This window comes from Coprinopsis cinerea (assembly GCF_000182895.1).
Source record: "Coprinopsis cinerea okayama7#130 chromosome 5 map unlocalized cont3.5, whole genome shotgun sequence".
In the NCBI taxonomy this organism is placed as follows: Eukaryota; Fungi; Basidiomycota; class Agaricomycetes; order Agaricales; family Psathyrellaceae; genus Coprinopsis; species Coprinopsis cinerea.
This window is the reverse complement of record NW_003307540.1, coordinates 2,649,239-2,676,649: the sequence shown is the minus strand read 5'-3', so window position 1 is coordinate 2,676,649 and position 27,411 is coordinate 2,649,239. Positions and strand designations below refer to the sequence as shown.

Here is a 27,411-nt window from a genome sequence, read left to right as displayed (position 1 = left end):
ACCGACCCAATGCTATTGGTCTCTCGGACTGTCAAGAACCTGGTCCCAAGTAAATTTGATCTCCATCTCCTCTGCCATTGGCTCCATGTCTTTTCGTTGCCAATAGCTATTGGGTAGATCCTCCCACCCCTGTTGCTCCGTCTCTATTGGCTGGATCCAGGCCCTCCAGCCGCTCGCCAAAACTCTCATCGTCGCTCCACGTATACCAGTCCAATCTCAGGCTCTGTTGAACAACCTGTCGCTTCGCCTTCGCGTTGCACTGCGCAGCGACACCCATGACCTGACCGGAGTTCCAACTCTCCGTTGACCAAACTACAAATCCATGTCTATGTATGATTAAGAACTCCGTAAGTCAAAGCAAGCCCTTTGGACCGTTCTCGCCCATCTTCAGACGCCCTCCATCTCCTTCTGGCCCCTTCCCAATTCCCCGAATTACGACAACATATGTATGTCCCATGCAGTACTCCCGGTGGACCTGTCTGTCTCTTGGCTCTCAGATCTATGTGTATAAAATGTAGCCTGCCGTGGTCTTGCTCGTCTATCCGCTTTCCGCGCTCCAACCCCATCCTCGCGTGGTCTCCCTCAGCGACCGCACTCCACGCAGCCGGGGCTTCAACATCAAATCTCAATTCATATTTTAGGTACTTGACGGTCTGAAGGCTATCTAGGATAGGTCTGGACGGTGTTCTCTGTCGTTCTCGAGCATATTCACATCAACGCACTACGCTCAATTCGTCCTCTATCTCTTCGATGTCTCCTATCAGGTTATCTCAACTTTCCTCTTCGTTTTCCTTTCCCATTCTCGTTTTTGCTTTCCGTCTTCCTTTTCCGTCCTTTCACAAATTCAAAACACCGGCCTTCCAAGAGTCTCCGTTCCATGCATTTTTGCTTCCAAAGTCTTTCAAAATGCCTTCCCCCTTTAAACCCATCCACCGCCAACACACGACCATGGCCCAGACATAGTCTCGGCATCGAGACCATCGATTTCTTCCCTTGTGTCGCGTTGGTATCGTCCAAAGTCAGGACTCGTACCGTCTCGCCGACGTCATGCCGCCCATTGCTCCACCGCATGACCTATACTCGATGACTTTTGACCCGGTCCTCCGAACTTTCTGTCAAACCACACCTTGACGACGGTACATCTCGGTACATGGGCTCGCATGGGTGCGTGGCTGCATCGGCTGCACATCGTACTTGCAGATTTGCGTCCATCCAAAATGGGAAAAGGCTGGCGCCTAGATGGCGGAGAGATTGGCCTGAGTCTGTCAATGCTTGCTCATCAGCACAAACTCAAGCACCATCGACTTTGAGCTTTCGACCCTAAAAAGCGCTTCGAGTGAACGTCCCTGACCTCGGCTCGAACTTGAAGCTTTGAAGCTCGAAGCTTGGAGACTAGGCTTTTGGTTTGCCCGGACAGCTGTCATGGTCTCTTGTGGAGCACGTACTTTCTATCCCTGACTTCTATGTGACGGTCAATCCGCGAGGCAAAAGCCCAGCCCTTCGTCCCAACCATGGTGAATACGTTCCATACGGGCGACAGACTTTCCAATTAATCGAATTCTCTTGTGATTCCAAAGCTTAGATCACCGATAAGATAGAACTTATCGCCGCCTCCGACTCGCCGTAGATCTATCCTTACCGCCCAGTGAGCGAAAGGGTAGTCAGTTAACAAACTCTAGCTACCGTCCCCAAACGCACTTTTAATCCTTAGCTATAAATATTCTCCTATCGGAACGAGAGAGAGATTGATTAGACTAATACTTGCCGTGATTAATGGGAAAGGTAAAGGTGTATCATGATTTGGGAGTCGGTGTTGCAGTTAAAGCCTATACCCTGAGCTAGACTAGCATGCTGTTCAATTGCACTTGAGACTACCAGAGCCTCGCCCCGGAGATGGACTGGTGTACGCGGGCTTGCATCGAGTTTCTGGACTTTCAGAATTAGATACCGGCTCTCTGGACTTTAACGTGTATAGAGGTCCATGCTCCTCCTGGTCCTTCCATCTTCCCCTTACGTTTCCCTCTAGGTCAGCGCTGGAGATATTATCGGATGTGAGATCGACCGCAAAGAGAAAGAAGGCGGCAAAGGCATAGAACAAGAAAGAATGACATAGATTCCAGTGTTCCAAACAGTAGCAGGCAAGGAAAGACCACGAAGATACCACACCAAAAATAAACACTCCGAATACCAGGCCAACGGCCTAAAAGGTGATTTTCTTCCCTTGACTGGGAATGATGGCCGCTGTCTCCCTCTTCGCCTGGGCAAGAGCAGCGCCTGGTTTAGGTCTCGCCTTCGAGCCTTTGAACTCCCGCTGTCCCTGTTTCCTATCGCCACCAAACTTCCTCCCACCCCCACTTCCACGTTCACGCCCACCATCGCCACCACGTTCACCACCCTCACGTTCGTCACCCGCTCCGCTGTCAAACGACGCCGCACCACCGTTCCTCGACCTCGATCTCGACTTGTCATTCGAGTCTCGGCCTCCCTGCTCTCCCCCTCCTTCTCCCCATCCTCCATCGCCCTCCACCCCATTTGATCGCGAGCTCGATTTGGGACCACCCCTTTTAGCATTACCACCAGCCTCGCCCTTCTTGCCGTTCGACATACGCGTACCTTTGTCTTTAGATGCAGCGGCAATGCCGGGTAGCAGATGTTTAGCTGCCCCGCGCCGAACGGCATCAGCACCTGCATACTCGACTTTCAAGTCTCGACCATTGAAATGATGGTTCTTGGGGTTAATGAGCGCCGAAGTTGCGTTATCGATGCTTGAGAAATCGACAAAGGCGAATCTGCCAGGACGGATGGGGATTAGTGAGTTTGTGCGTGTGTTGGAGAAGGGGAAAAGAAGACATGAGTAAGTAGACGCATGGGGGCTGGCCCAGGTTGGCCAATTGAAGGATAGCGGGTGTAATGCAAGAAAGGCGACAAGTAAAAGTAGGAAAGAAGGATGGGTAAGTGGTATTAAGGCGCTTCGACTTACCCTTTACAAGCACCTGTATCCTCAAAAGTCCCCATTCGAACTTTAAGGATGTATTCGCCCTTCTGCGAATCTTTATTCGACTGTGCTGCGTCATCCCCTCCCCCTTCTTTCGCTTCTTCATCCCCGTCTTCATCTCCTTTTCCTCCCTTCTTCGGCTTCTTGGATTGCTTCTTGGGATAGCGGTGAGCCTCGAACATCTCCCGGATGTCATCCTCCGTCGTCTCGAATGGGAGATTTCCAAGGAACAATGTCGGTGCTGGGGGCTGCTTTTGGTTGCGGAGGATCTTTTGGGCGGTTTTGGAGTGGGTCTTCTGAGCGAGAGTGGGATCGTTCGTTTTCACATCGACACCTGGGGCGATGGGCCGTCCTGCAAAGTCGTCACCTATTCAGAGGAGAGCATGGAATCAGTACTTGGCCGAACAAGCGCTTAGACCTGATTGGACTGACCATCTTTAATCAACAGTTTCCTTCCGATGAGCGGTTGCTCGGACAGCGCAATAGCTGCAGTTTTAGCTTCGGGAGTTGCAAAGTCGACGTAGGCGAATCTAAGGATAGAGCCCAAAAGGATGAAACAAAAAGTATATTCGTGTGGGTAACGAGGCTACAACCAGGGGAGAATAGAAAGAGACCGACCCTCGGTTTTCCTGAGGTAGATTGGGTCTAGAAGAGGCCTTCATGGGCATGTGTATCCTGGTGATTTCACCAACATCTTTGAAGAACGATCGTAGATTATCCTGTGTCGTTTTGAATGAGAGGTTCCCAACCCATACAGAGTTTTGTCGTTTCGGAAGAGCGGTGGATTCTTTCGAGGGAATGGCAACGCCGTCCTTCCCCTTGAGCTTCTTTTTGGGCACAGCCGAGTCGTCTAGAGCCTTCTTCTCTCGTTTCTTTTGTCGCCGCCGCTCAGCATGAGATAGAACTGGCTGCTGGTCTCCATCTACGTCCATGTCGTTTTCGCGCTCAGAGTCGTCAGAATCCGAGGCGCTGCTCGAGTCGCTACTAGAATCCGAGTCCGAGTCTGCAGGTTTGGGCTTTTTGGAGACATCTTTAGATCTTTTTCGTTTGAGATCCTTTTTTGTTGTTGGTTCCGGAGAAGAACTGTCGCGAACAGAGGAGGAAGAGGCTTCAGAGGACGACGACATCGCGGATACGGGGCAACAACGAGGCAACCCTCAAAACTTTTGCCAAGAACTGGCTAACGGAACACGGGCCGCTGGTATGTACCAATATAGCACAGCCACAGCTCGAGCTGACTGGGCGCTTGCCAAGGCCCAAGTGTTCCCTTCCATTGCCCTTTCATTTGCCACTTCGACCAGAATCTCTTTGAAAACAGGTATTATGGAAACACAATTAATTGGATTCTATGTGCTCATTCATGGTACAGGTCACAGCTAGCATGGAGTCTCAGTCACCGGAGGAACGCCAGATCGCCCATGCTATAGCTCAACTCGAGCAGCAATGGTCGGTTATGAATTCGACGATGATGGAGAAGATATTGGCCCTGAGGTACAGGGTCAACGCACTACTACCCATATGCCAACTACCCGACGAAATTTTGTTGGAGATATTCATGGAAGTCCAGTACGCTTACCGACTGCAGCTGAGGCCTTTCCAATGGGTCCCCCCGATCGCACACGTTTGTCGTCGATGGAGAGATATAGCCCTGTCTGCACCGATGCTGTGGACGAACATTACAAACCGGCCACTCTCATGGCTCGAGCCAGCCCTGGAACGATCCCAAACCTCGCCACTCTCGATCTACCTCAGTACTAGCTGCAACATGCTACCGGAAAGTGCAGAACAGCGACTAGAGCAAGTTGTGGGAAACAAAGATAGGTTGAAGAAGTTCGGGATAACCTCGACCCCTGAGGTCGTGGAGAAGTGGATCATGCGGCTGCCGTCGTCTGCCCCGTTTCTGGAGAAACTCGCGCTGATTTCGACGAGACCTTCATCCCCGCGGCACTTGGAGCAACTCTTTAAGGAAGGCGCCCCGCGACTCAAAAAGCTTCAAATGCGCGGCTTCTCTGCCAATTGGAACCGATCGCTCATCGGAAGATTAAAAACCTTTGAGCTCACCTGCTTTCAGTCCCAATTACTCCTCCAAACGGTCCTGGACGCCTTACGGAACATGCCGCAGCTAGAGAAACTAGCGTTGGAACTTAACAGTCAAGGCACGATTGTACCGCCAAGCCCATACACCAAAATGGAGCTTCCGGGTCTGAAGTATATGCGATTGAGGGGTGAACCTCGTATGATCAACGCAATCCTCATGGCGCTCGCCATTCCAGCGTCGACAGAACTCAACATTCACTGTGTTGGAGATTCGTTCGACGATCACTACGCCGAGTTTTCCTCCGCCATTTCCTCCCTCTGGACAAACCCCCACAATTTCAGGAGCGATCCTCCCTATTACCAGAGCCTTCGACTCGACTTGTTCGATAGTCGCATCGGATTGTGGTTATGGAACGAACGTATCCAATTCTCTGAATCCATGTTCGTAGCCCTCGAGTCCCAGCCTGCTGCAGCTGCTGTACTTCAATTAGGCAAGGTTCCCATTGGAAGCTACCATCACCTTTTCAATCTTCCTCTAACCAATATCCGGTCGTTCGCCTTGCTCCATACGCTTCCAACCCATGAGGAACTATCGCTTCTGATAGCGCATTTACCTTGCCTAGAAGAAGTATACCTCAGCGAATACGCCTCGGAGCACTTTGCCTCTGCACTGAAGCTTGACCCCGCCTTCAGCATCCGACGTTCGCGTTCGCGGTCCGAAGACAGGGTCGTCACCTACGCTCCTCTTTTGACGGACATCCACTTGGGGTGCAACAACTTCGGTCAGAGGCCGAGAGGCGCCAGAAGGAGGCGCGACCAGTCTATGCCCTTCCATCAGATGGCTTCATGCCTAGCCGCACGGGCTACACATAATGCGAAAACGCCAACCTTGACCTTGGATCCGACGGGTTGGAGGTTGACCGTGACCCAGATCAAAGATCTCAGGAGACGCGTACCGGGTATTCGGATTATCGAGTGGCCTCAGGGGGCGACGGAAGGACAGACAGGTCTTGGGGCCAGTTACATTCAACCTGAATAAACTTTTACTATGTCGGAATGGATTCGGCGAGGTGTCCCGGGGAATGGAGGTAGGTTTGGACCATGTCGATGTACATAATGCAATTTCACGATTTGTCATCAGCTTATTATAACACATATGCGTCGGACGCGTTCGAGTACTATTTCGCGACTGGGAAAGGGAAAGGTATATGAAAAAGCTATTCGGATGTGGGTGCAACTGGCAGGTTCCTTGCCCCAAGCAAGGCTTTATCCCATCCGCTTACCTTCCTTTTCAAGTAATACAGCGTTTTCCTACATCTCCGCTTCTTCGCTCCGCTCTAATTCATACCCATGTTTTTCTTCTTGCTTCCATGGTCGACGCCCCCGGGGAACCCGCCGTTGCTTCACCGTCATGGTTAATGGTCCCAACACCGTCTCCATACTTGTATCCCGCCCTTACAATGGCTAGGAAACTCACTTCTCTTCTCCTCTCTATCGACAGGACTTTAGATTCTTGTATTAACTTATGTACATCGGATGTATATGATATGGAACATGGATGAAAAGGCGCTCTTTTTCTTGTCTTTTTCTATTGAACAGAGACCAGAACAAGGGCTTGGGAGGGCTTGGGGCAAGGACATAGGTGCCGGCCCGCCGCACCACCTAGTGGTAACTGGTGTTTGAGCGGAGACGGTCGGAGTGTCAACTCTCCTTCAAATACCGTCATTTCCGAGTCGGAGGTCTGCTGGCACGAAACGGCCAAGTTCTTCCTGCGCTCTGCTGTCGGCTTTTCGACTCGGAAAAAAGCGTTCTCGTCGTTAATTGCTGCTCAGAACATTTTCAACACTTCTAGGGAGAGTTATCAAGCCCCCCCATTTTCCTTTCAAGGTCGGTGACACTGCGATGGTTCCACGAGGCTCCGCCTGACGCGTACGTTTTCAGCCCAAGTGGCCGGTTGCTTTTACAAACCATGATATCGAACGCCGACTTGAGAAATGACGAAGTCATATTCAAGCCAGAGTACCTGAGCGAGGCCATCGCTCAGCTCCTTGCTGAGATCATGGACATCCAGACCATGAAAAACGATATGACGGCCATCAACCAACTACCAAACGAGGTCCTCTGCAACATCTTCGTCGAGTATAAAGGCAGTATCCTCGCAGATCAACCACAGCACCCATCCGCATGGACTTTGATTACCAGCGTCTGCCTCCGGTGGCGAAACGCCTGCATCAACCATCCCCCGCTTTGGTCAGACATCGCTCCATGTCGAGATCCTCTGGCCTTGACCCGGGCCAAACTCAAAAGGTCCAAAGGAACTCTTCTTTCCATCGAGTCGCTTCAACCGAAAATTCTTACTCGCGCCGCCGAACAACTGCTGGCATTTGCTGTCTGCCAGGCGGAGCGTCTCGTTTTCCTCAAACTTCGCAACAGGCCCGAGTATTAGGGCCAGTTTATGCAGGTCATAGGTCCTTCGGCTCCATACCTCCGCGAACTTACCATCGCCAGTGAGGATAATCACCCAGAAAGCATTTACCAGGGGCTGTTCGCCATCCCGGACAGCTTCCTTGCGGAGGGAACTCCGCGACTGCATTCATTGTGCCTGCACAACTGCGGGATCTCGTGGAAGTCCAATCTCTTCCAAGGTTTAACAAGCCTGGAGGTCGTTTTCAGCTGGCAGGGGAGACGATTCTTCTGTCAGGATTTCCTCCATGCAATGGAGCGGATGCCGCAGCTCACCACTCTGACCTTATACGATCCCTTCGCCAAACCCGACTTCACCCCAATCCGCGAAGGTCGCCTCGTTACAATGCCTCAACTGCGCTTCGTCAACCTTCGTCTAGACCTTACGACAGTCAACAAGCTTCTAGAGCACGTGTCCCTACCCAGGCTGCGCTCACTTTTATTCTGCGCCTCATCAGACGCACCTGCCATCGAAGCATGGGGCCGCCGCATGCCATCTCTTTGGGCGAACATGCCCCCTTCCCAACTCCCCGTGGCTGCTGGTCAGATATACGCACCCAGCATCGTTATCTATGGGCACACCCTCTTCGCTTCAGTAAAGATGTAAGAGACCCATTACACCGGCGTCTACAATTATCCCCCAGTTTATTTGGCCATTGAAAACGAACCAAAACCCAAGCTCTCAGTGAGCCTGTTTGGCGAGCCAGCAGGAACTATGTTCCATTGCCTCAGGTCACACATCCTCTCGAGGATCGACCTTGCCTCCATTACTTCCCTCGACATCTTGTGTGTGTTCTACACATTTGATGAGTGGAAGCCCGTTTTCGTTTGCCTCAATAACCTTGTCCATCTTTGGATCCATGGCATCATTGCGATGGACTTTCTGATCTACCTGGCTGAGGAAGATGCATGCTTCTTCGCCGACTACGAAACTTCCGTAGCCCTGCTCCCCAGCCTCCAGTCCATCGGGTTCTTCGAAACCATCTTCGAAAGGCGACCGCTCCAGGGTGTCGAAAGTGTCTCCGAATCCATTTCTCTGGCGTCCTTGGGCACTATGGTGAAGAGGCGCATTGCCTTCGGAGGACCCGTCCCCGAACTCCTCTTCCTTCGCTCCTCCATCCTTCTTGCTGACCTCCACAACTTGCGTACGATCACTGGTCGACCAGACCTCAACATGAAGATTTTGCACGAAGTAGTATACACACGCCAGCTACCCGCCCGCCTACCAGTGTGAAAGTGGCATCGTTTCGTTCCTACTCTGTGCTGGTCTCGAGACTCGTGAATCGGAACCCTCCGCAATTTCATACGGGGGTATTGTATTGACTATATTACACTGTCATTGTTCAAGTTTGCTAGTACTGGTATCCACACCAACCAGCCAACTCCATAGACTGTTATATTTCGACACCGATCCCAATCTCTACCAATAGGCTCATAATTACGTAGTTACCAGCCGCTCCGACTCCCGTATCCGTTCGCGCACTTGGGCAAGGAGGGCGCAATACACCTCACTTGATGGCACATCTTCGGGTTGACGCACGTCAGACGAGAAAATCGCATCAACGCCTGGGGAGCAAATCGTCCGTGGATGAGTCTCGACAAGTAAATCGCGTAAATCTGGATGTTGCATGAACTTGAGATAAAGCGCCTCTTCCAACTAGAATGAGAAATAAAGTCAGTGATCAACTTGATACTGAATCACAACATAGATTGAAAGACCTATTTTCGTCTCCCAAATTTCATGCCAATCGTGGTGACAGCAAGACTGGAACTCACGCGACAGCTGGAAGGCCATTTCAACATGCTGACACTCTCGTATCTGTTGCACCAGTTCCGGATATTGCTCCATAAACTTCATCGCTTCGAATAGGTGCGCCATGGTGGGATATATATGGTCGCCATATTGGATCGGGTGGGGTGAATGACCGAGGAAGCTAGCGTACTCGGGGTCAGAGAGGAGGACGACAACGGGATCCTCCGTAACAGGGTCTTGATTCATTCGCTCAGATGATTCCCTGGCTTCGTCAATGGTATGGTCAGCGAGTTCACGGCCGACAGGTGAATTAGACCTGAATTCACGTTGACTGGGAGGTTGGGAATCGTCGAGAGGGAGAGTAGGCAAAGACCTGACTGGTGTTCTTGGTGTCGGCGAATGGGAGGACGTCGACTGGGAATGTGCCAAAGACGAGGACTCGTGGGACAGTGGAATATTGGGTGCCATGGGGCGAGGTTTGCGACGCTGTGGAGGGGGAGACTCCGCTCTGTCGGGGTACAACGGGACGGGTGATGAAGAAAGCCCTCTCCCAAACGTTGGAGGAACACTCTCCTCCACGAAGGTTGCTGTAGAGGGTAACGTGGAAGGCGATGTAGAAGGTGAAGCTGGGACATCGAATCGGACCTTCTGATTCAGTTGCCTTTCACTCCGGGACGATAGTCGCCTGGCCATCCCCGGACGTAGAGTCGTGCTGGCGTCGCTGGAAGTTACGGGAACCACAGAAACCTTTGGTTCGCGTTTGTGTAGGCCCTCGTTCCAAGCGCCTGGATGGAAATTCTCATCCGAGTGCCTGAAGATGGCCTTCCGCCTCATCCAGTCTTCGACTTGCTCATTGAACCTTCTATCCATCGGCGCTCCAAAGCCGATAAATGTTTTAGTGACGATCCCGCCATACACTACGGGGATACCAAGGGTACAGCTAATGGTGCAACGAATGGCCAATGTCGCTTGTGCGCTGAAAGGCTTGGGTGGATTCTCGAGGTCGCCGCGCCACATGTAGACAACAATACACGTCACGTAGAAGATGAGGGACCTGACAGAAGAGGTTATCAGTAGAAACCTGGGGGTGCTCCGCTTTTTACTTACCAGGCTAGCCAAACAACTGGCAAAGCGAGCAGGATCCACACATTCCACAATAAACCAACGTGATCTCTTTTCAGCTCCTGTTTAAACCCGTAAATGCGCAGTGAAGGAAGAGTTGGTGCTTTTATTACCTGAGCCCACGCAACGGCCTTGTATGTTTTCCGCATGGTGTTAAACCGAATGATATACATGCAGCCCATGAGCAAGCTAACCAACGCGCATATCAACGAGCAAAGGGCAGCATAATGCACCCATGGATCAGCGTTGGCCGACTCAATCTGCAGCAAAGCTAGTATGGCTCTGCATCGGAATTAGCCAACCAGTTTGAGACGACGAGGAGAACACTACTCACGAAAGCAACAACACTGAGACGATATTCAGAGTTTTCCATTCCTTGATGAGGGAGTCGATGAAATGGTGCCACGAACGCTTCAACTTGCTGTATCGAGGGCTAGGAGGAGTTCCATACAAATCCAATCGCCGGGTCGACGCGCTGTCCAGGGTGAGTTGCTTCATTAAGAGAATGTCCAGGCTGGCATCGCTGAAGATGGCGGCGACTCGAGAGAAGTACAGACTCGGGAGGCCGAGGAGAACGTAAAGATAAACCGTCCGCAGAATGTACTTCAACCAGTCGAGTTTAGTAGCATCGTTCCCGGGAAGGCTACTGATGGCTGTCGAGGCATTGTGGAGCGGTAACTCGTCGATGGTGTCGTTTGAGCCTGGTGAATAGCGTTTCTGGATGAAATGATTGTGATTGTGCTGATATCTTGTTGCATAGGCGTCATCGTAGAAGTTTAAGGAAGCGGGTAGGTTTTCGAAGCGAACGGGCTCAAAGACCTCGTCCTCGCCTTCTGTGTCAGAGACGTCGTGGAAATGCCCCGGACTCGGGCTCCGGTGGAACTGGCGGGAAGATCGTCGGATGGGGTGAGGAATAAACGGCTCTCTGCTATGCAGCGATTCCCGACTCAAGATCCTCGTTTCTTCCTCGTATACACTCCCTAACGTTCCCTTCCGGTCATGGGGTACCGTCATTGGGGCGTAGGTAACGGGAGTTGACCATGGCTCCTCCTCTACATCCGACTTGCTGCGATCAGTGAGTAGCGAGGTCGACCTCGCCCTTTTCGAGTTCGGCTTCTGGTAGGGGTCAACGGCGACAAATGGTTCTCCTAAACTTTCCAAGTCCCAGGTGCTGGATCTGTCGAGGGTGCTTGCGCGATAGAGATGGGCCCGGTGCGACCGCAAGGACGCTGCCGAGAATCTGGAAGCTGAAACACGGTCAAGAATCTACACTCGGATGGAAATGACAACAGTGCGCACACGAGCGATGTCTTAACGGACGAGCATGACCTGCACGGGCGCTTGGCATGGCTGGCTCGTGGGGAGGCTCCTCGAACTTGACTTCCTCCCCCTTGATAGCAACAGTCTCTTCCCGATGAGGCTGCACTTCGTCGACTTCCCCGTCTTCCGATAGACGCAACGATTCCGCATCGCCCGCTTCTGAGACGGGTGGAGACTGAACTTGTATGAAGTATTCGGTCGCGTCCAACGAGCGTTCCGTCGCTGTGGTTTGCGAATGAGTCGAATCCTGCCGATCTATCACTATCGGGACCCCAGGTTCAGAGCTTGTGCTCATTCCGGAAGAAACGGACGGTGATCTCTTCTCGGGTTAGTTGCTTCCTCCCTTCTGGCGGTGGAACGAAATTGCTCACCAGGTTGCAAAGGTTTGTAGGGAAATTGGAACACAGAGTGGCAAGGTGGCAGGTGGGGGATGTGGAAACCTTTAGAGAAGCTACATTAGACGCCTGTCTGGGGGAATCTCGACATTCCTTTGTGGTCTCTGTGGGTCCAAAATGACAGGGCTGTTCATATGACTTCTTCTGCAATCGTGAGACCTAGAGGGTGGGGGGCTTCCTTGTGTACTGGTGCCCAATTTCTTTTCGAGTGCATGGCTCTGATTGTCGTCTCGTCAATGGGTAAAATCGATTGTTGAACGCTGAACGTTGAATCCTTGTCAACATAAGCGAGAGTTGAGCTGAACTGAGCTGATGCCCATCAGAGGGTTCCCACCCCTATGAATTGGGAGCGCGGTGCGCGCTTACTTCCTTTGAGAGATTTGACCGAGGACACCCTATTATCCCATTGCACTAATTTACTATAAATATAGACAGGTATTAAACAATATCGAGTCTCACGAGAAATGTGGAAGGAACCTCGCCCACCACGCGTCCAATACATTAACTCCTTCAAAGATCGCACCCAACTCCCCGCACTGCCCATTCACCAAAGGCACAACCTCCATCACATACCTAAACCTCGCATCCAACTGCAGCACAGCCAGAACAAACAACGCAATCTTGGCGGGGACATACAGAAGTGTGACCGGGTAAACACTCATCTCAAGGAAGCAATACGCTTCGTTGAAGAGTTCCCCGCTGGACACGAAGGCGGCGGTCAGAGGAAGGAACATGACGAGGAACGAGGATACCCTCCATATGACCCGCCATATTGGCCCGTGATGCGCGAGGGAATTTATGAGATTCGTCGTAGACTCGGGTACCCCCTCAAGCGAGACGACCTCGCTCAACCTCTCCGGCACCAAATTAAAGTTCCACCCAACCAAATGCACTGCACCAAAAACAAAACACAACCCCCCAACAACCCACATCGCTTTCATCTGATCCCCCCAATTCCACGCCTGCTCCTCCGTATACGCGTAGTAAGTGGGCACCTTCGACCTCTCCCTATTATCCACACCCTCCTTCGGGATACGAACTCTATCCCGGCCCAGGACGAGTGCCGGGCCCCATCGTTCGCGGGAGAAAGCCCAATAATCCATACGCGTGGAGATCATGTAGCTTTCCCAGTGGTCGTTCCCCGCCATGCGACGTATCGAACGGAACAACCGTGGTGCATTGAAACGTCGGAGGAGGGGACTGTTGATGGATTTGGACCAGAACCAGCCGTAGCTGAGGTCGCATGATTCTATGGAGACACGGTCGTCTTCGCGAGTCGAGCGGTGGGGTTTGTGGAGGGCAGTATTGTCTTCGTCGAGGAGGTACGGCGGGAATTGTTCCTCTACCGGTCTTCGGGAGCTGGGGTAGGCGGGAGATTCGGGCATTGCAGGTGTTGAAGAGGATCCACCTTCTTGATCATGATCATTTTCCCTCGTGGAGATGACAGCGTTCGTCGAGTCCAGGTCCCCTCGGATAGGTTCTTTGCCCTTGCTTGAGCTCGACGGACTTGGATGTCGTTCCTCTTCATACTCCTTCGCTTCTTTCGGCACAATACCCCGCCTATCTTCAGTCTGTCTCGGGGCGAATATCTTCACAGGATCATTCACGCCCACAGGCTTATCCCACCAAAAGAACCACATCGAAGCGAACATGATCAGATACGCGAACGTGATGATCTCCACCAATAACAGCTCCGAGAGACCTCTCGTTATGATCGTAGCCCAAAGAGTGACCACAAGCCACAACACCTGGAGAGCCGCAACTCCAAATACCAGCGGCTCAGCGGTGAACGGCGAGTGGTAAGATCGCGTAGATGAGAGGTGCGCTCGGATAGCGGCCGCGATTCGAGGAATGTCGAAATGCCGCAGCGGGTGATGGTCGTCCATAACTTCCGGCAATGCGTCAAAAAGGTAGATTTGGTTCAACAAAGGGGCGGTGACTGTGAAGAACCAAGATTGGCCGTTCCTTCTGCGGTGCACGAGCGCGAAGCCGCCCATTTGGATGAAATGCGCGCCTTGGATGGATAAGGCTTCTTCTCCTAGGATTAGGGCGTTCAGCCAATCGTGGATGGAATAAACGCAGGTAGAAACTCGCCTGCAAATATCTTTTGAAGGTTCCGTGCACCAAACCACTGCCTCCCTGCCCAGAGGAGAACCATCTCCGGCATAACAAGCGCCCACAACGCCAGCCGTATACGCCTCCATAGCTTCTTCCAATGCGAGTCATGAGGCGAAGGCACGTTGGGACGAACGGTGATCCAAGCGACGCAGACGAGCGTGAAGAGACATCCCCACAGCGTCTGCGATAAATTGACGCTCGAAGTCCTGGTGGCCCATGTCGGTATTCGATGTTTCTCGTCCTTTATTGTTGGTAGCGGTGATGAATCCTCAAAATCTTCGACTTGACGCCCATGCAGAGGGCCAGCTAAAGCCTTTTCTCCAAGAACGGTCTGCAAAAGGAGAAGTAAGAGCATTCTGGAGGTGCTGTAGAGCTTCAGTGATCCCGAGAAGGCTACGTGCAGTTCTTAACCCAGCACAGGGCAGTGTTGAAGCTGTGATAACAAGGCCATGTCAGATTCAGCAATTATGATTACCGTAGACTTCTATATTTCTTTATGTGGACGACGCTGTCAGTGTGGGCGCCCCACAACACCGCTCAGAGGAGTTGTCGACGGAGAAGAATTGAGTTTGATTCCGTTACGACAGACGATCGCGTCAGGGTGGCGGTGCTCATTTGTTTTGGCATTCATTTCGAGTGCAAATAAGCGCCGGATTCTCGAAAAATCGATAAAGGTCACTTTTACTATTTCCTCTGAGAATGAAGGCCTTTTGAATGTTTTGGGGAACATTTAGGATTCCCTACGTGACTTCTAAGTACTAGTGTAACGGAGAGAGAGTGAAATTTCGACGAGCCCTGGTGTACAAACAAAGGAAGCTTGGCACCGTTGCCGAGCCATTGTGTGTCCCAATGCGGAAGCAAAGTTGAATCGTCAGAGTTTTCGTCTGAGCGCATGTTCTGCACGATCTCGCTTGTTCCTTTTCTCTTTTCTCCTTAAATTCCTGGAGAACTCACACCGATCTTCCCACTTTACACATCCCGACAAACCTAAATCGACCGCGACAGCGCCACTCAGATTGACGCTCTTCTTTCGACTTGACTCAGTTCCACTGCTGGACCAGTATCTTTTAAACGACCTCGACGGCACTCACAACACGCTTTTTTGTAAATCATGGGTCAGAAATCTTCAAAGCAACATCCGCCATGGCCTCCGTACGCGTACCAGCCTGGGATGTATGGTGCACAACCTGTTATCCCGCCAAACTTTCCGATGCCGCAACACTATCCTCCGTTCCAACAACCTGGATATCTACCTCACGCTGGGATGTATGGCCAGGGAGCAGCACTTCCACCACCACAACTAGCTTGGATGCCTCAAGATAAGCAAGCACATGAGGCAAAGAAGAAGACCTGGAGGCGGAAAGCTAGGAGCCAGTCTGAGCATTATCCTGGTGGATCTGCACCTGGACCGATGTTTCCTCAACGTGCGTGGCTATCACTACTATTGACATTTGGTGACTAACTATTGGTAATAGCTGTTGTACCTCCACCCCCACTTCCACCAAACAATGCGCCAGTCATCCCCAAATCACCCAAACGGAAGAGTACTCGCAGACGGCGTCCACAGCCTCCAGAACCCGTAATCCCAGCGCGCCAACCAACGCCGTTCATACCTGCAGGAATGAACGATTCTGACGAAACATCTGAATCCGAATCAGAGGAAGACGACGACGACGACGACGAATTCCCCCGACGCAGGCATCAAGGAAGCAGCAGGAGGGCGCGGTCTGAAGAATACCACCCAGTGACTGGACAGTTCGAGGATGTCATTCAACCCCCTTCGCCTGCACCCCAGGCCGCGTTTGGACCCAGCGGCCCTCGACCAGCTGGAAGCCTTCGAAACCCGTTACCCAAGCCACCCAGAGACCTATACGAAATGACGCCGTACAAGTCGCTACTCTCGCTTCCCCAAACGACGGCGCTGTTGACTGCAAGTTATAACACTCAAGCCAGTACAGCTACGGCGACAGTGGCGCCTGCTGGTGTTACAATCGTTCCGCCAGTCCCGAATCAGGCTGCGCCTGCGGCCGCCACTGCTCCTCCTCCCCCTCCGGCGAAGAAGAAGGGGCTCTTCAAGAGACTGTCAACCAAACGCAAGACTCAGCAACCACCGGCGCCAGTACCAGCGGCACCGGCTGTTCCTTCGGGCCCAGTCTTCGTCCCCATCTACGTGGATAAAAACGCCAACCCCACGGCTCAGCAATCCCAAGCATCCAGCTCAAACACCCAATCCAACCCCCCTACTAACCCGGTTCGGTTCGACGACAGCATCGACAGCAGCACCGCCGCTAATCAAAGCCGTCGCCAATCTCGCGTTTCCTCCAACGCCCCCGACCCATCCACCCTCCCGCTCCGTTTCACCCAGCTCGATTCCGAATACGCCGGGTTCATGAATCACTCCCCGCATCGTGTGGTGTACGGCCACCAGACTTACCCCACGGCAACGCATGTCCACGAAGCGATGAAATACATTGACCAGCACCCTCAGCTCGCCGAGCGGATACGCAACTGCGAGAACGTCCTGGACGTGTACCCTATATCAGCCGAGATCTCAGGGTTCCAGAGGCCTGATTGGGGGAATGTATTTTTGGACAAGATGGAGGAGGTGTTGAGGCTCAAGTTTAGCCAGCATCCCAATTTGCGGGAGTTGCTTATGGGAACGTGGCCGAGGGAGCTGATTTATGCGGATCCTTTGGACGACTTTTGGGGTGAAGGGCCGGAGGCGAGGGGAAGGAATGAGCTTGGGAAGGTGTTGATGAGGGTGAGGGATAGGATGAAGGCGGAGACCATGATCCCCCAGTAACCATGAGCCTGTCGTTGAACAACCAAGCAGAACTTGGAAAAGCCGACACGACTTTCTATGACGACCTTTCAATTTTGTATTCACGACCATTTTACGCCCCAAAACGTTTTTGTTTGTATTTCTACAAAGTGCTACCCCCATTTTTTTGACATCCTCCTATTCACGATGCGATACCTCCCCGCCTCTTATCTAGACTTTCTTCGTTCTCAATTTGTGCGCCTCCTTGTACTTGTTACTCCACGTCTACCTGGTGTTCGGATCTAACCCTACCTATTGTTACACTGACCATGTACTAACTATCTTATCTTACGCAAGGTTCGACTCCTAAACCTATTTTTGAGCTTCTTTCCCATGCGTTCCGGACAGCAGGCAGACCATGCGACCTTGAGAATTTGAGAAGCGCCAGACAACGAGGCCCTTGTTCTCGAACTTCCTCCGCCATGATCTCCCAAACTTTGTCCTTTTGTCGCATGGCTGAGGCGATGGAACGGCGACAAAGTATTCTTCCTGGGTCGGGCCTGTCGTATGTCTTTCGTACTGTCAATGTCTCCAAGTTCTCCGTTCTGCCTCGGGCTGTCCTCCAGGGTGATGGATAGATGTGCGAACACATCTCAAGTCAGAGAAGTCATGTTTCAACTTCTTGATGACTATCTCCTCGCCATCTCGAGTGCATGATTAGCGAGTTGTCGTCTTTACGACCTGTTCAGTTTGCCTCACAGCTCCCCAGGCGTCCGTGAAAGTGGAATCATGCGACGACGAGTCTCGAGGGAGAGAAGCCGTCCCGCGGGTCGCGCCATCATTTCAAAATCGACGGGTGTCGCTCACATTTTTGTGGTTGCCATTGGGACAACCGTCTAATGACTGACGAACGCACACATGCCTCGGAACGTGGTGCAGGTGGATATATAAACGGAGACGCTGTGTACCCGGGAGAAGGAAGCCCTCGAAGAACAATAGGCTGGGCATTGTGCTGTCACCGTGATTCCGGCTATTGTACCCGCTTAACCCACGCTCATTGTTCTAGTCTTATATTAGCGCTCCATCGCTGCATCTGCGGTTCTCCTCGCTCCTTGCCTTCACTTGTTTCTTTTCCTGGATATTTTCTTGTTTTTTAAGCTTCGGCTTTTCTTGACGTCTTTTTTGTTTTTTTTTCTTGGATTCCTGGTTGGCTACGTGACCGTTGCGATCGAGGCGCTGGTGAGTGTTATCCGCCGTCATCATTTGTTCCGTTTTAGTCTTAACCGCCCGTTTCAATGCAGCTTGTTTCAGCTGTGCTATAACCCACAATCTCCCCCTACACACACTCGCCCACGGGAGACCCTCTTTCTTTTCCTTCTTTCTTCTTGACGACCCAAGGCGAAACGAAAAACGACACTGGTGGTCTACCCCGTCTCGTCGACCGATCCCTTTTCACGACACTAGAACTCTTTCACGACCCCCCTAGTCATGCCATCCGCCATCGTGTACCCATCACCACCACCCACAACGAACACCTTGGAAGCTTCACAGCGATCCAGGCTGCTCAAATCGTCCAGGAAAATCGAAGCCATGCTTGGAGCGACGCCATTTGTATTGGAGGTCGACGTCACTGCGCGCGACGCGGCTGACCAGGGCTATCCCCGCCCGCCGATTACTCCACGCACCAAGGCTCGCCGACGACGAGGACAGCTCTTCGAGGGCACCTCGTCCTGCTCGAGCTCTTCAGGATCAGAAGACGAAGCAACCGCTATCAATGTCGACCTGAACGACGGAGACGATTCGGACGCGAGCAGCTATGTCTTCGTGGACCCATCTGGTCCTCATGGCGGCTACCAGCCCCACTCGCTCCCCGAGGCTCCCTCGCCCACCACCGCGAAGAAGCCGAGCCCGAGGGGAAGGAGCAAGTCAGAGGCGAAGCCCAAGTATAACAAGACCAAGCCTCTGCCTGTCCCTCCTGTCCCCACTGCACCGATCCTCCTCGACCTTCCTCTGAGCGACAAAAAGGGCAAGAAGAAGGGCCCACAGCCCCTCGCGCAGCCCATCCTTTTGCGACTACGCACCATCCCTCCGACTTCCCAGTCCGCACCAACAAGCACGAGTGTTTCTCGCGATGCTTCCCCTGTGCGTCCTCGACACAAGCCTTCAAACTCTATCTCTACTATCGCCTCGTCCGACTCTGTGATCTCTGTCCAGACACCCATCTCGAGCGTGTTCACGACGCCTGAGAAGAACGAGGCCCGAGAGAAGGAGATGAGGAGGAAGAAGTTGGCCAAGCTCGCTAGGACGCTCGGTGAGAACGTTCCCCCGGAGTTGGTCTTCCCCCAATGCGCCAAGGAACGCAAGTCGTCCATCTCGCGCACCGAGCGCAGGGGGTCTGTCTCGAACAAGCCTTCAACCCACCAGAAGTCGCCCTCGACAACCACACCCACACCCTCCCCTACCAACGCAAAAGAGGCATCTGCCACTGCCTCGACATCGGCCGCACCCACTCCGGTACAACCAAAGAAATTCAAGCGCGCGCACCGCCCTCGGAGCTTGAGCGTTCCCCTGGTCTTCCCATCGACTGCGGCGCCTACCATCGAAGTTGAGCAGACCACCGATGCGGAGGAAGAGACGGAGAGGGTATCCCCTATCATCTTCGCTCCTGCTCCCACCACTACCGTCATCCCGCCTACACCCAAGGTAGTCGAGGTCCGCGCTCCCGCTCCCGCTGTCGGCGGATACTCCCAGCGTGCAATTGGCTTCTCCCGGAGGAAGGTCTCTAACTCGCTCGACTCGCCGCGTGGCAGGTTGGCGTTCGAAGGGCTGACCACGGTCCCCGCCACTGGTGCGAACAGCATCTACCCTCAACGCGCGCCCTATGTCCGATCCAACTCTGCCAACCACCTTCCTCTTCCTTACTCCCCGTCCAAGTCCACCTTCACGGGACGTGGAGCTGCATCCCTCGATATCACGAGGCCTGTCGTCTCTGGCCACGCCCACTCGGCTTCCACCTCCTCTGTCAACTGGGGTAGGAGCCCTTTGGATTACGTCGGTGGACAGAGCAGGTCTGCCGGCCATGTGCGAAGCCAGACTGCTACTACCATTGCTGTTGGCGAATGTGAGGATTTGCATAAGAGGAAGGAGAGGGAGTGGAGTGGGGAGTGGAACGTGGCTGATATGGGTGATGTTGTGAGGCGGTTGAGGGAGTTGAAGGGACGCTAAGCGGCCCTATAAGTACGGTGATTTGGGCTTCCTTTATTGCAGGCCCTGTGTTTCACCACATTGTTTCCGTCCTTTCTTTTCTTTGTCTGGACCCTTCACGATGCATGACATGAGGTTACGATCGAGTTTCCATAGTTCGGATATTTCTTATACCCCCATTCTCTTTCTCTTCACCTCATTTACGATCGCATTTCTATCCATTTGTACAAACACTATCTCAGCAGCAGCAGCATCTATTCATCCTCCTTCGCGCATGTAGCCTTTAGTACAACCTACCTTTTCATGCGTCTCGGTGTCCATAGCTATTGTATAGTGGTCATCTCGAGACCTTAATATTTTCAGCCTCTTCCTAGTAGTGTACAGTATCATCGTAACGACTCGTAATAGAATTTGTCCACAGTTCGCATTTGAAATTCCGGTCCGTGAATTGAGAGGGATATAAAAGGAAGTTGATCGGCCATATTAGGCGTCGTCGTCATCTCTTGGCTCCTTCAGAGTATCAGCCAACCCTTGTTCGAGTGCCTTCACAGTCTCCTGGCTCAAAGCAAACTCTTTATGGATGAGTTGGTCGTACCACGCCAACCAACTCTCCGCCCTTGCGCCACCCGCGGCAGCCTGGTCCACCAACCCAACTGACACGTCCATCGGAACTGGGGAATCGTCGCTTTCGTCCTTGTCTTTCCACCAGAATACGGTTGCTCCGCATGTTCCACAGAACTCGCGGTGCTTTCCGGGGCTCGAGTTGTACTGTTTGAGACCTCTGAGGCGTTTAGCCGGGTCAGCGAGTTGGACGGGCGCGTTCGTCGTAGGATCGATGACGTTCTCGGGGGGTACCATCGTCCAGCTCTGGATCAGGCCACCTCCAGTCAAGCGACAGCTGTTGCAAAGACAGTGGGCGGTGATGAACCGAATCGGGTCGGTGGGCTCTTCTCCCGGTACGAGCCAGTACACGCGCGGATCGTCACTAGGCTTGGTAGCGCGCGTCAAGTGGAACTGCACGCTCTTGCAGTGACAGTAGTACGGCAGCGTCTCAGGGGACGCGTTCGATGTCGTCTTGGCCGAAGGGTCCCTCCACCCCACAGGCAACTCGCCCACACCAGCGTTGGCGGGATCTTTATCCCAAGTCTTGTGCCTCGAGATGCGTTTATCGCCGGTACGCTGATAGTGATCAGCCAACCCGCCATCGAGGGTATCGCCGAGGAAGATGTGATGGTCGATCGAGACGATGCCGTCGACCTTTTCGAGTACGCCGGGCAGGACAGCCCAGTGGGGGTCCCCGCTCGTCTCGTTCGTGCGGAAGAACATGTGCGCGGAGCAGGTGGAGCAGAAGTAGCGGATGGCGTAGGAGGAGGATTTGTACGCAGTCAGGTTGGAGAGGTCGGCTGGGATGGGGTTTGATTCGGTCGAGTCGAGGGAGAGGGGTTCACCGTCGACGCGCACGTCCATGTACCCCATTTGCCCCGTGGAGTGGCGACAGATGTTGCAATGGCATATCCCGCCAGACTTGGGCAAGCTGTTGGTTTTGAAAGGAATTTGGAAGACGTTGGATTTGCAGTGGCAACTGGCTTTCACGTAGGTGGTCATGGTGAGAGGCTTTGTCTCGATGGACAGTGAGGCGGGGATTCTATTGAGATGGGGAGGACGTGAAATGGGGTGTCCCTTTTTTATGCACGACATCCAGGGACCGAAGATGCATATCACCTCCACGTTCCAGCTTTGCCGCCCGCCACCTGACTGAGTCATTGTGGACTAATGAATTCAACAACGCAGCCGAACCATGAACGGAGGGACCTTGTGATCATTGAATTATGTACAGCACAAATACAAATACCAAGCGCCTCCAAGCGCCAGCGGCATCCCAACCCGAGATGAATGAAGTAGAGCCGTACTCGTTTCAAAGACACGTCCTTGACGGCAACTGGAGAATCCCTCTTCCCTCAGCTCCAACTCGCCTACACGGTCGAAACCCACAAAGTCGATCCTATCGGCGGACGCGGAGTCCAATGACGCGACACAGATGCACGAGATCAATGCCACCGATGCCTGATTTCGCGTAAAGGGTGTTGGCCCTTGATCGTGAATGAGCGATGATTGGGGGAGAGCGAACGCGAGGTCCGCGTCGATCTTCGAGTGCAGGAGCGAGATAATCTAGACGGCGAGTCCGATGCGGCTTTCCATATAGACCGGGTGCTGGAAGACATTGTAATAGCGGGCATCATACCTCACATCTGAAAGCACAACTGCAATTGCAGGCGCTCCGGCCGCTGGGAAAAGCATCGCAAAAGTGGGTGACGCATATCCCGCAACGTGACTTCACCGCGTGCGAGGGAAGCTCTAGTGCCAGTGTTGAAGCGAGAAAGGGGGAATTAAGGCGAAGATGAGTGAGGTCGGGCATGGGTTCCAATGTACCCAAGTTTTGGCCACTTCTGAGATTTTGCTGGTCGTCTTCCGCGTGGTGAGAAACAGACGCGTTAACCCACTGAAAAGTGTTGAAGTCCCAGGTAGTTGGAACACGGCGCGCAGACCGGGAATGACACGAGTGGATCAGTTTCCGTGTGCAAAAACGTCGAGAGAAAGGTGGCAGAGGAAGGTGGCTATTGGCGATGATATGGCCATGAGAGGAAAGGACTTGATCTTTCGAGGCGTCTCGAGCCAGCAGTGCGCTTTCCCAGCCATCTGAGTCCAGAGGGACGGCTCGGAAAGAGCTGCAGCAGACATGGGTAATCCATTGGGCGAGCCCTCGCTGTCCTTGAAAGCAATGAAGATTAATTTTGTAGACAGGGATGGCAGAAAGGCACGAGACTTGACTGCGCCGATGGTGGAGAATGCTGTAGAAATGCGTAGAGAAAGGTGGTGAGCTTAGTTTGAATTTGACCCGCCAATGGCCGTGGAAAGATTCTGGTTCTGATCAATTTGGGACCGCACGGTTGTGTTTCTCCACGGACCCACCAACCCCGCCGTCGTCATCGCGGACGACGATGAACAGCCCCATTCCTTCACTGGTTTCCTTCTTTCTTTCTTTCCTAGCTCTCGTCCTCACCGTCAGCCCCGACAGACTCCTGGTTCGTGCAGACCCAGCGGTGGTTCCGTTCCGCGACTGCTTCGACGAGCCCAGCAATGTCGACAACCAACTAAACGTCTCGACGGTTTATGCTCAGGTTCTCAAGGACGAAGAAGAGAACCATTATCTTAATCTCACAGTCGTTGGGAGTAGTCCGGCGGAAATCGTAGGGTTGACCAATGCTAGCACCAGTTTAGGTGCGCAGAACGACGCCTTTTAGTCTTTCGCTCGTCTGACCCTTATCGTCTTTCCAGCCACCCTCTTTACTTCGACCTCGGTTCTGACACTCAACGCTTGGAACAATGCATCTTACTTCTGCCAAACACTCAGGCCGCCATCGCCTCTGCCCGACGTCGACGCAGGAGTATTTACGTATTGCCCGATCGCGCCAGGCCCATTTGCCTTCGCCGCAATGATTCCCTGGGGAAATAACAGAGAGCTCACGACACTCAACACCCGTCTACGAGCGGTCGACCCCTTCGGAAAAGAACTGCTCTGCCTGGACATTGCGACGACGCCGCTAGCACCGACATCAAGTTCGATATACGGGAAAGCAAACATAATTTTGTGGAGTACCGTTGGATTGGCGCTGGCTTATTGGGCTCTGGTAGGAATTGCGAGGATAGCATCTGCATGGAACAGAGGCATATCGAGACATACTGGGAAGGGCATTTGGTCAAGGGCTCAGAGTGCAGGCTTCATTCTCGCCAGCGCAATTAGTGGGGAACGGCTGGCTACGTCTCCTGCGCTCTTGCGTTTCTGTAGGTTCCTCCACCCCTTGCCCTGTGCATAATCTGACGCTTCTCTCCAAGGCACCCCTTCCATGCGAGATGTAATCTTTCACACCCAATGGTGCGCTTTGCTGGGAATGGTAGCTGTCGAATGGCCCCAATTCATCTGTATGTACTCCACCCCACTTTTCACATAGCATGTGCTCACCGCCCTGACACAGACCCCCTGCTGACCCAAACCGCGTGGTCAACGTTGGCTTTCAGTAAGATTATTTTTGGTCTTCTCGAGGCTATACAGTTCTGATCTCAGCGCCTAGACGTCTCACTGGTCGATAACACTAGTCAATATCGCTGGCATCCACTCACTGTCCCTCCGTATGACCCACCGGCCGAATTTCGGGACCAAATGGCTGACATACAGTCTCCTTTATACATCGACCCATCAGCGCCTAATACGCTATTCACCCTGCCCCCTAACGCGACCCATGGAATCAGCTCTTTCGCGTACACCCTCGGCATCCGGCCTCAAGACCTATTCCCGACCTGCATGATCATCTTCCTCAGCATTATCGCAGGAACAATCGTCGCGAGCACCATCCTTTGGTTCATCGATGTCGTGGTCACCAATTTGGTTCAGAAGCTCAACGGTCAGAACTCAGGTTTCGGCCCCGGGAACGCTATCAATCGACTAGGTGGAGCCAAGAGTCCAGCATTTGGTGCCAACACAGAATCGCCACCGATAGGAGCCCCCATAGACGAGACGAAGCCGTTGACCAATGGATTCGGCCTATCCAAATCGCAGTCTGGTGGGTTGGCAGGGATAGCCACGAACCTCAGTGGTGATCGAGATATTAGAGATCGCGGGTATACTCACCGTTGGTGGCCTTGGTTGCGTTTGCGGTCGGATATCGGTTCATTCCACGGCAATGTCCTCCATGGCAATCTAGTGCGCCTCTTGGTTTGGTTCCATCTCCCAGTGACAGTTTTCAGCTGTTACCAAATGACTCTACCTAAATCAGTCGCGGGCACAACTTCTATCTCCCTCGCAGCGCTATCCTTCGTCATTGTTTCTATCCTCATCCCAGCGCACCTCGTTATTCGCGTCACCTTCACGACGACCAACAAGCTTTACGACGAAACCCGTACCCTCCTTTCACTGGGTCCTCTCTACAACCACTATCGACATGGGTCCCAGCTATTTGCGACTTTGTTCTTTGCAACCAACATTGCTTTCGGAGTTACGATTGGTGCGGGGCAGAAGAGCGGAACAGCGCAAGCTATCGTGATTCTGGTGGTAGAAGTTATTTCCGCCCTGGTGACAAGTATCTGGCTGCCTTGGGGAAGCGGTGCTAGTATGGGTCTAATTAGTTTCCTGTTTTGCGTGGCGAGGATAGTTGTTGCAGTGTTGTTGGTCATTCTTACACCTACGGTACCGTTGCAGTTCATCTCCTTACTTTCTTTACTGACATCCTCCTTAGATCTCGGTGGGCCCGGGGCCTGGAGGCTGGGTTTCATACGGCATCTTGATCATTCTCGCATTGGTTTACCTGGCCCTCGTCCTAATGTTGGTCGTCAAGCTTATCGAAGCCACCGTCCGCATCATTGGTGGCATCGGCTTTGATCGTTCTCGGTCGGCTATGGACGCAGGTCTGCTCGGAGCGTGCGGACTCCTCGGATGCGGCGGAAAGCGACGGAGAAAGAGCAGGAGGAAGGGACGTGGCGCAAGGAGCACGGCCTCCAGAAGGACGAATCTCTATAAGAGTGAACTTGGAGAGTCCCCTGCTTCGCTTGCGGGTGAAAGCAGTGGGGTGTATGGGAGGCGCAATTCGGATTTGTCGTCTTACAATCCTCCCGCGGCTTTCCTGGTCGGAAATGAGTCTGATAGAGGAAGCGTCACGGCTCCTAGGTTCCTTGGAGGAGCGGATTCGCGCAAAGGAAGCACACATTCACAGCCGCCGAGTTTCCTTCGACCTGAGCACGCTAACCAGCCGTACAGGGAAGAGATTGATCAAGATTGGTGGATGGAGAATGAGAATCAGGGAGGGGCGTTTATCATGGGTGCCTGGCAGCCTGCTTCAGGGGAAGCGGGTGCTGTTCATGTAGCGGAACCATCGACCATGCAGAACCAAAGTAGATTCAGTCCTCCTCAGCCAATGGCAGCGAGTCCGGCGCCTGCCCCGACAACATCCGGGTTCTCACGAGTGGGCGGAGGAAGAGCACACATCGACTCGCCATACTCAATCACGCCAAGCGGCAATGCCCATACCGCCTCGCAAGCCAGCGGGTCGACGCACGCCTTCCCTTCAATGGGTCAGGCGAGCACAACGATGCTCACCACGCCTTCGATGTCCACTCAACCCTCTCCATCGCCTAAACCTTACCAACGTCACCCCAGCCCTCATTCATCCTTAGCAACAAGCAGTCACCCTCCTTCGTCATTCTATCACCCTCAATACGCTCAAACCCCATCATCCTTTATCACCGATGACGACGAACCGCCATTGCCGCTTTCGACAGTACGGCAGGCAGCCGTCGCTTCGCCTGTTCAGCACCCTCACGCGGACATGGGTGACCTGCCTCCAGGCGCCATGCAACCCGCCCATGTGAGAACCAAGTCGCAAACTGCCATTGTAGAAGACGCTGGAGGGCTGTATGCTCCAATACAAGGGGGGTCCAACGGCAACTCTGGTTCGCAAAGCGGGATCTCCGCGCGACTGTCCCTCCAAAACCCGCTACTCCCTCTCAAACTCTCCGGCCATCGTAACGTCAGCTCGAGTAGTAGCGCGGGGCCTTCATACCACTTCTCACCACCCTCTGCGCCCGCTGCAGCACGGTTCACGCTGAACGCGGATGACGATGACGACGATGATGGTGATTCTACGGTGGAAGACCAACAGCAGAAGAAGAAGTGGTATCATTTGAGGAAGAAGAGGCCGCATAGTAGCGAGGGGAGGACAACGACGAGTGCTTCGAGTAGTTCTGTGCCGCTACCTTTGGATTCGGAGTTTGGTGGTGGAGGGACTGGGGAGGGAGGGGCTGGGACGCCACAGAGGTCGTTTGTTGTTATTAGGAAACCTATGGGATCGATGGGGAGGTTGAATCAGCCGTCATCTGGTGTGATCTCTGGGGATCAAGAACGATCGAGGCCACCAACGCGGTAGTCATGAGTGTGGTGGTGGTGGTGGTGGTGGTGGTGCTATTGAACTGACAACGACTAATTGGACTCTTTATCTCGCTTTTGCACATTGTATTTCTTGGATCAAGCTTTGTTCGTTACTTATATATGATATCCCCTCCGCCATCGCTCTTCCTATTAATTGCTTTGGATTGCTAGGGTTCATACTTACGCGGCGTTTACCCTACATTTTTGCATGCTTTCCGTCGTACGTTACAGTATAATCGGTCATTGGACTTTCTAGCACGTACACAC

The 27,411-nt window shown here is 53.0% G+C and overlaps 10 protein-coding genes across 10 annotated transcripts; 6 read left to right on the top strand and 4 right to left on the bottom strand.

Moving 5' to 3' along the window:
• Nucleotides 1-2,200: 2,200 nt before the first annotated feature.
• CC1G_08159 (Rnp24p) lies at nt 2,201-4,122 on the bottom strand (the record flags this gene model as incomplete). The annotated part of the gene is made up of 4 exons (XM_001837553.1): nt 2,201-2,789; nt 2,981-3,362; nt 3,428-3,525; nt 3,614-4,122. 4 exons carry the CDS (start codon nt 4,120-4,122, stop codon nt 2,201-2,203), a joined length of 1,578 nt encoding a protein of 525 aa, XP_001837605.1.
• Nucleotides 4,123-4,312: 190 nt separating this feature from the next.
• CC1G_08158 (hypothetical protein) lies at nt 4,313-6,071 on the top strand (the record flags this gene model as incomplete). Its single annotated transcript, XM_001837552.2, has 1 exon — nt 4,313-6,071. The coding sequence occupies exon 1, from the start codon at nt 4,377-4,379 to the stop codon at nt 6,069-6,071; it is 1,695 nt and encodes a 564-aa protein (XP_001837604.2). The 5' UTR covers nt 4,313-4,376.
• Nucleotides 6,072-7,001: 930 nt separating this feature from the next.
• On the top strand, nt 7,002-7,478 carry CC1G_08157 (hypothetical protein; the record flags this gene model as incomplete). The annotated part of the gene is made up of 1 exon (XM_001837551.1): nt 7,002-7,478. The coding sequence occupies one exon, from the start codon at nt 7,002-7,004 to the stop codon at nt 7,476-7,478; it is 477 nt and encodes a 158-aa protein (XP_001837603.1).
• A 270-nt stretch (nt 7,479-7,748) lies between these two features.
• Nucleotides 7,749-8,729, top strand: CC1G_08156 (hypothetical protein; the record flags this gene model as incomplete). The annotated part of the gene is made up of 2 exons (XM_001837550.2): nt 7,749-8,098; nt 8,228-8,729. 2 exons carry the CDS (start codon nt 7,749-7,751, stop codon nt 8,727-8,729), a joined length of 852 nt encoding a protein of 283 aa, XP_001837602.2.
• A 204-nt stretch (nt 8,730-8,933) lies between these two features.
• Nucleotides 8,934-11,985, bottom strand: CC1G_08155 (hypothetical protein; the record flags this gene model as incomplete). Its single annotated transcript, XM_001837549.2, has 6 exons — nt 8,934-9,152; nt 9,324-10,302; nt 10,356-10,432; nt 10,484-10,652; nt 10,705-11,617; nt 11,670-11,985. 6 exons carry the CDS (start codon nt 11,983-11,985, stop codon nt 8,934-8,936), a joined length of 2,673 nt encoding a protein of 890 aa, XP_001837601.2.
• A 555-nt stretch (nt 11,986-12,540) lies between these two features.
• CC1G_08154 (hypothetical protein) lies at nt 12,541-14,558 on the bottom strand (the record flags this gene model as incomplete). The annotated part of the gene is made up of 2 exons (XM_001837548.2): nt 12,541-14,123; nt 14,210-14,558. The coding sequence occupies 2 exons, from the start codon at nt 14,556-14,558 to the stop codon at nt 12,541-12,543; spliced, it is 1,932 nt and encodes a 643-aa protein (XP_001837600.2).
• Nucleotides 14,559-15,413: 855 nt separating this feature from the next.
• CC1G_08153 (GTP cyclohydrolase II) lies at nt 15,414-17,006 on the top strand (the record flags this gene model as incomplete). Its single annotated transcript, XM_001837547.2, has 2 exons — nt 15,414-15,627; nt 15,679-17,006. The coding sequence occupies 2 exons, from the start codon at nt 15,414-15,416 to the stop codon at nt 17,004-17,006; spliced, it is 1,542 nt and encodes a 513-aa protein (XP_001837599.2).
• Nucleotides 17,007-18,083: 1,077 nt separating this feature from the next.
• Nucleotides 18,084-20,602, top strand: CC1G_08152 (hypothetical protein). Its single transcript, XM_001837546.2, has 2 exons — nt 18,084-18,203; nt 18,266-20,602. The coding sequence occupies exon 2, from the start codon at nt 18,453-18,455 to the stop codon at nt 20,187-20,189; it is 1,737 nt and encodes a 578-aa protein (XP_001837598.1). The 5' UTR covers nt 18,084-18,203; nt 18,266-18,452; the 3' UTR covers nt 20,190-20,602.
• A 49-nt stretch (nt 20,603-20,651) lies between these two features.
• Nucleotides 20,652-21,798, bottom strand: CC1G_08151 (DUF636 domain-containing protein; the record flags this gene model as incomplete). Its single annotated transcript, XM_001837545.2, has 1 exon — nt 20,652-21,798. The coding sequence occupies exon 1, from the start codon at nt 21,642-21,644 to the stop codon at nt 20,652-20,654; it is 993 nt and encodes a 330-aa protein (XP_001837597.2). The 5' UTR covers nt 21,645-21,798.
• A 1,369-nt stretch (nt 21,799-23,167) lies between these two features.
• On the top strand, nt 23,168-27,142 carry CC1G_08150 (membrane protein; the record flags this gene model as incomplete). Its single annotated transcript, XM_001837544.2, has 6 exons — nt 23,168-23,447; nt 23,505-24,011; nt 24,063-24,149; nt 24,179-24,244; nt 24,299-25,410; nt 25,460-27,142. The coding sequence occupies 6 exons, from the start codon at nt 23,168-23,170 to the stop codon at nt 27,140-27,142; spliced, it is 3,735 nt and encodes a 1,244-aa protein (XP_001837596.2).
• Between the last annotated feature and the right edge of the window lie 269 nt (nt 27,143-27,411).

What these genes read in the sequence shown, in the direction of transcription:
- CC1G_08152 (XM_001837546.2), top strand. Translation starts at nt 18,453, where the DNA reads ATGCCATCCGCCATCGTGTACCCATCACCACCACCCACAACGAACACC.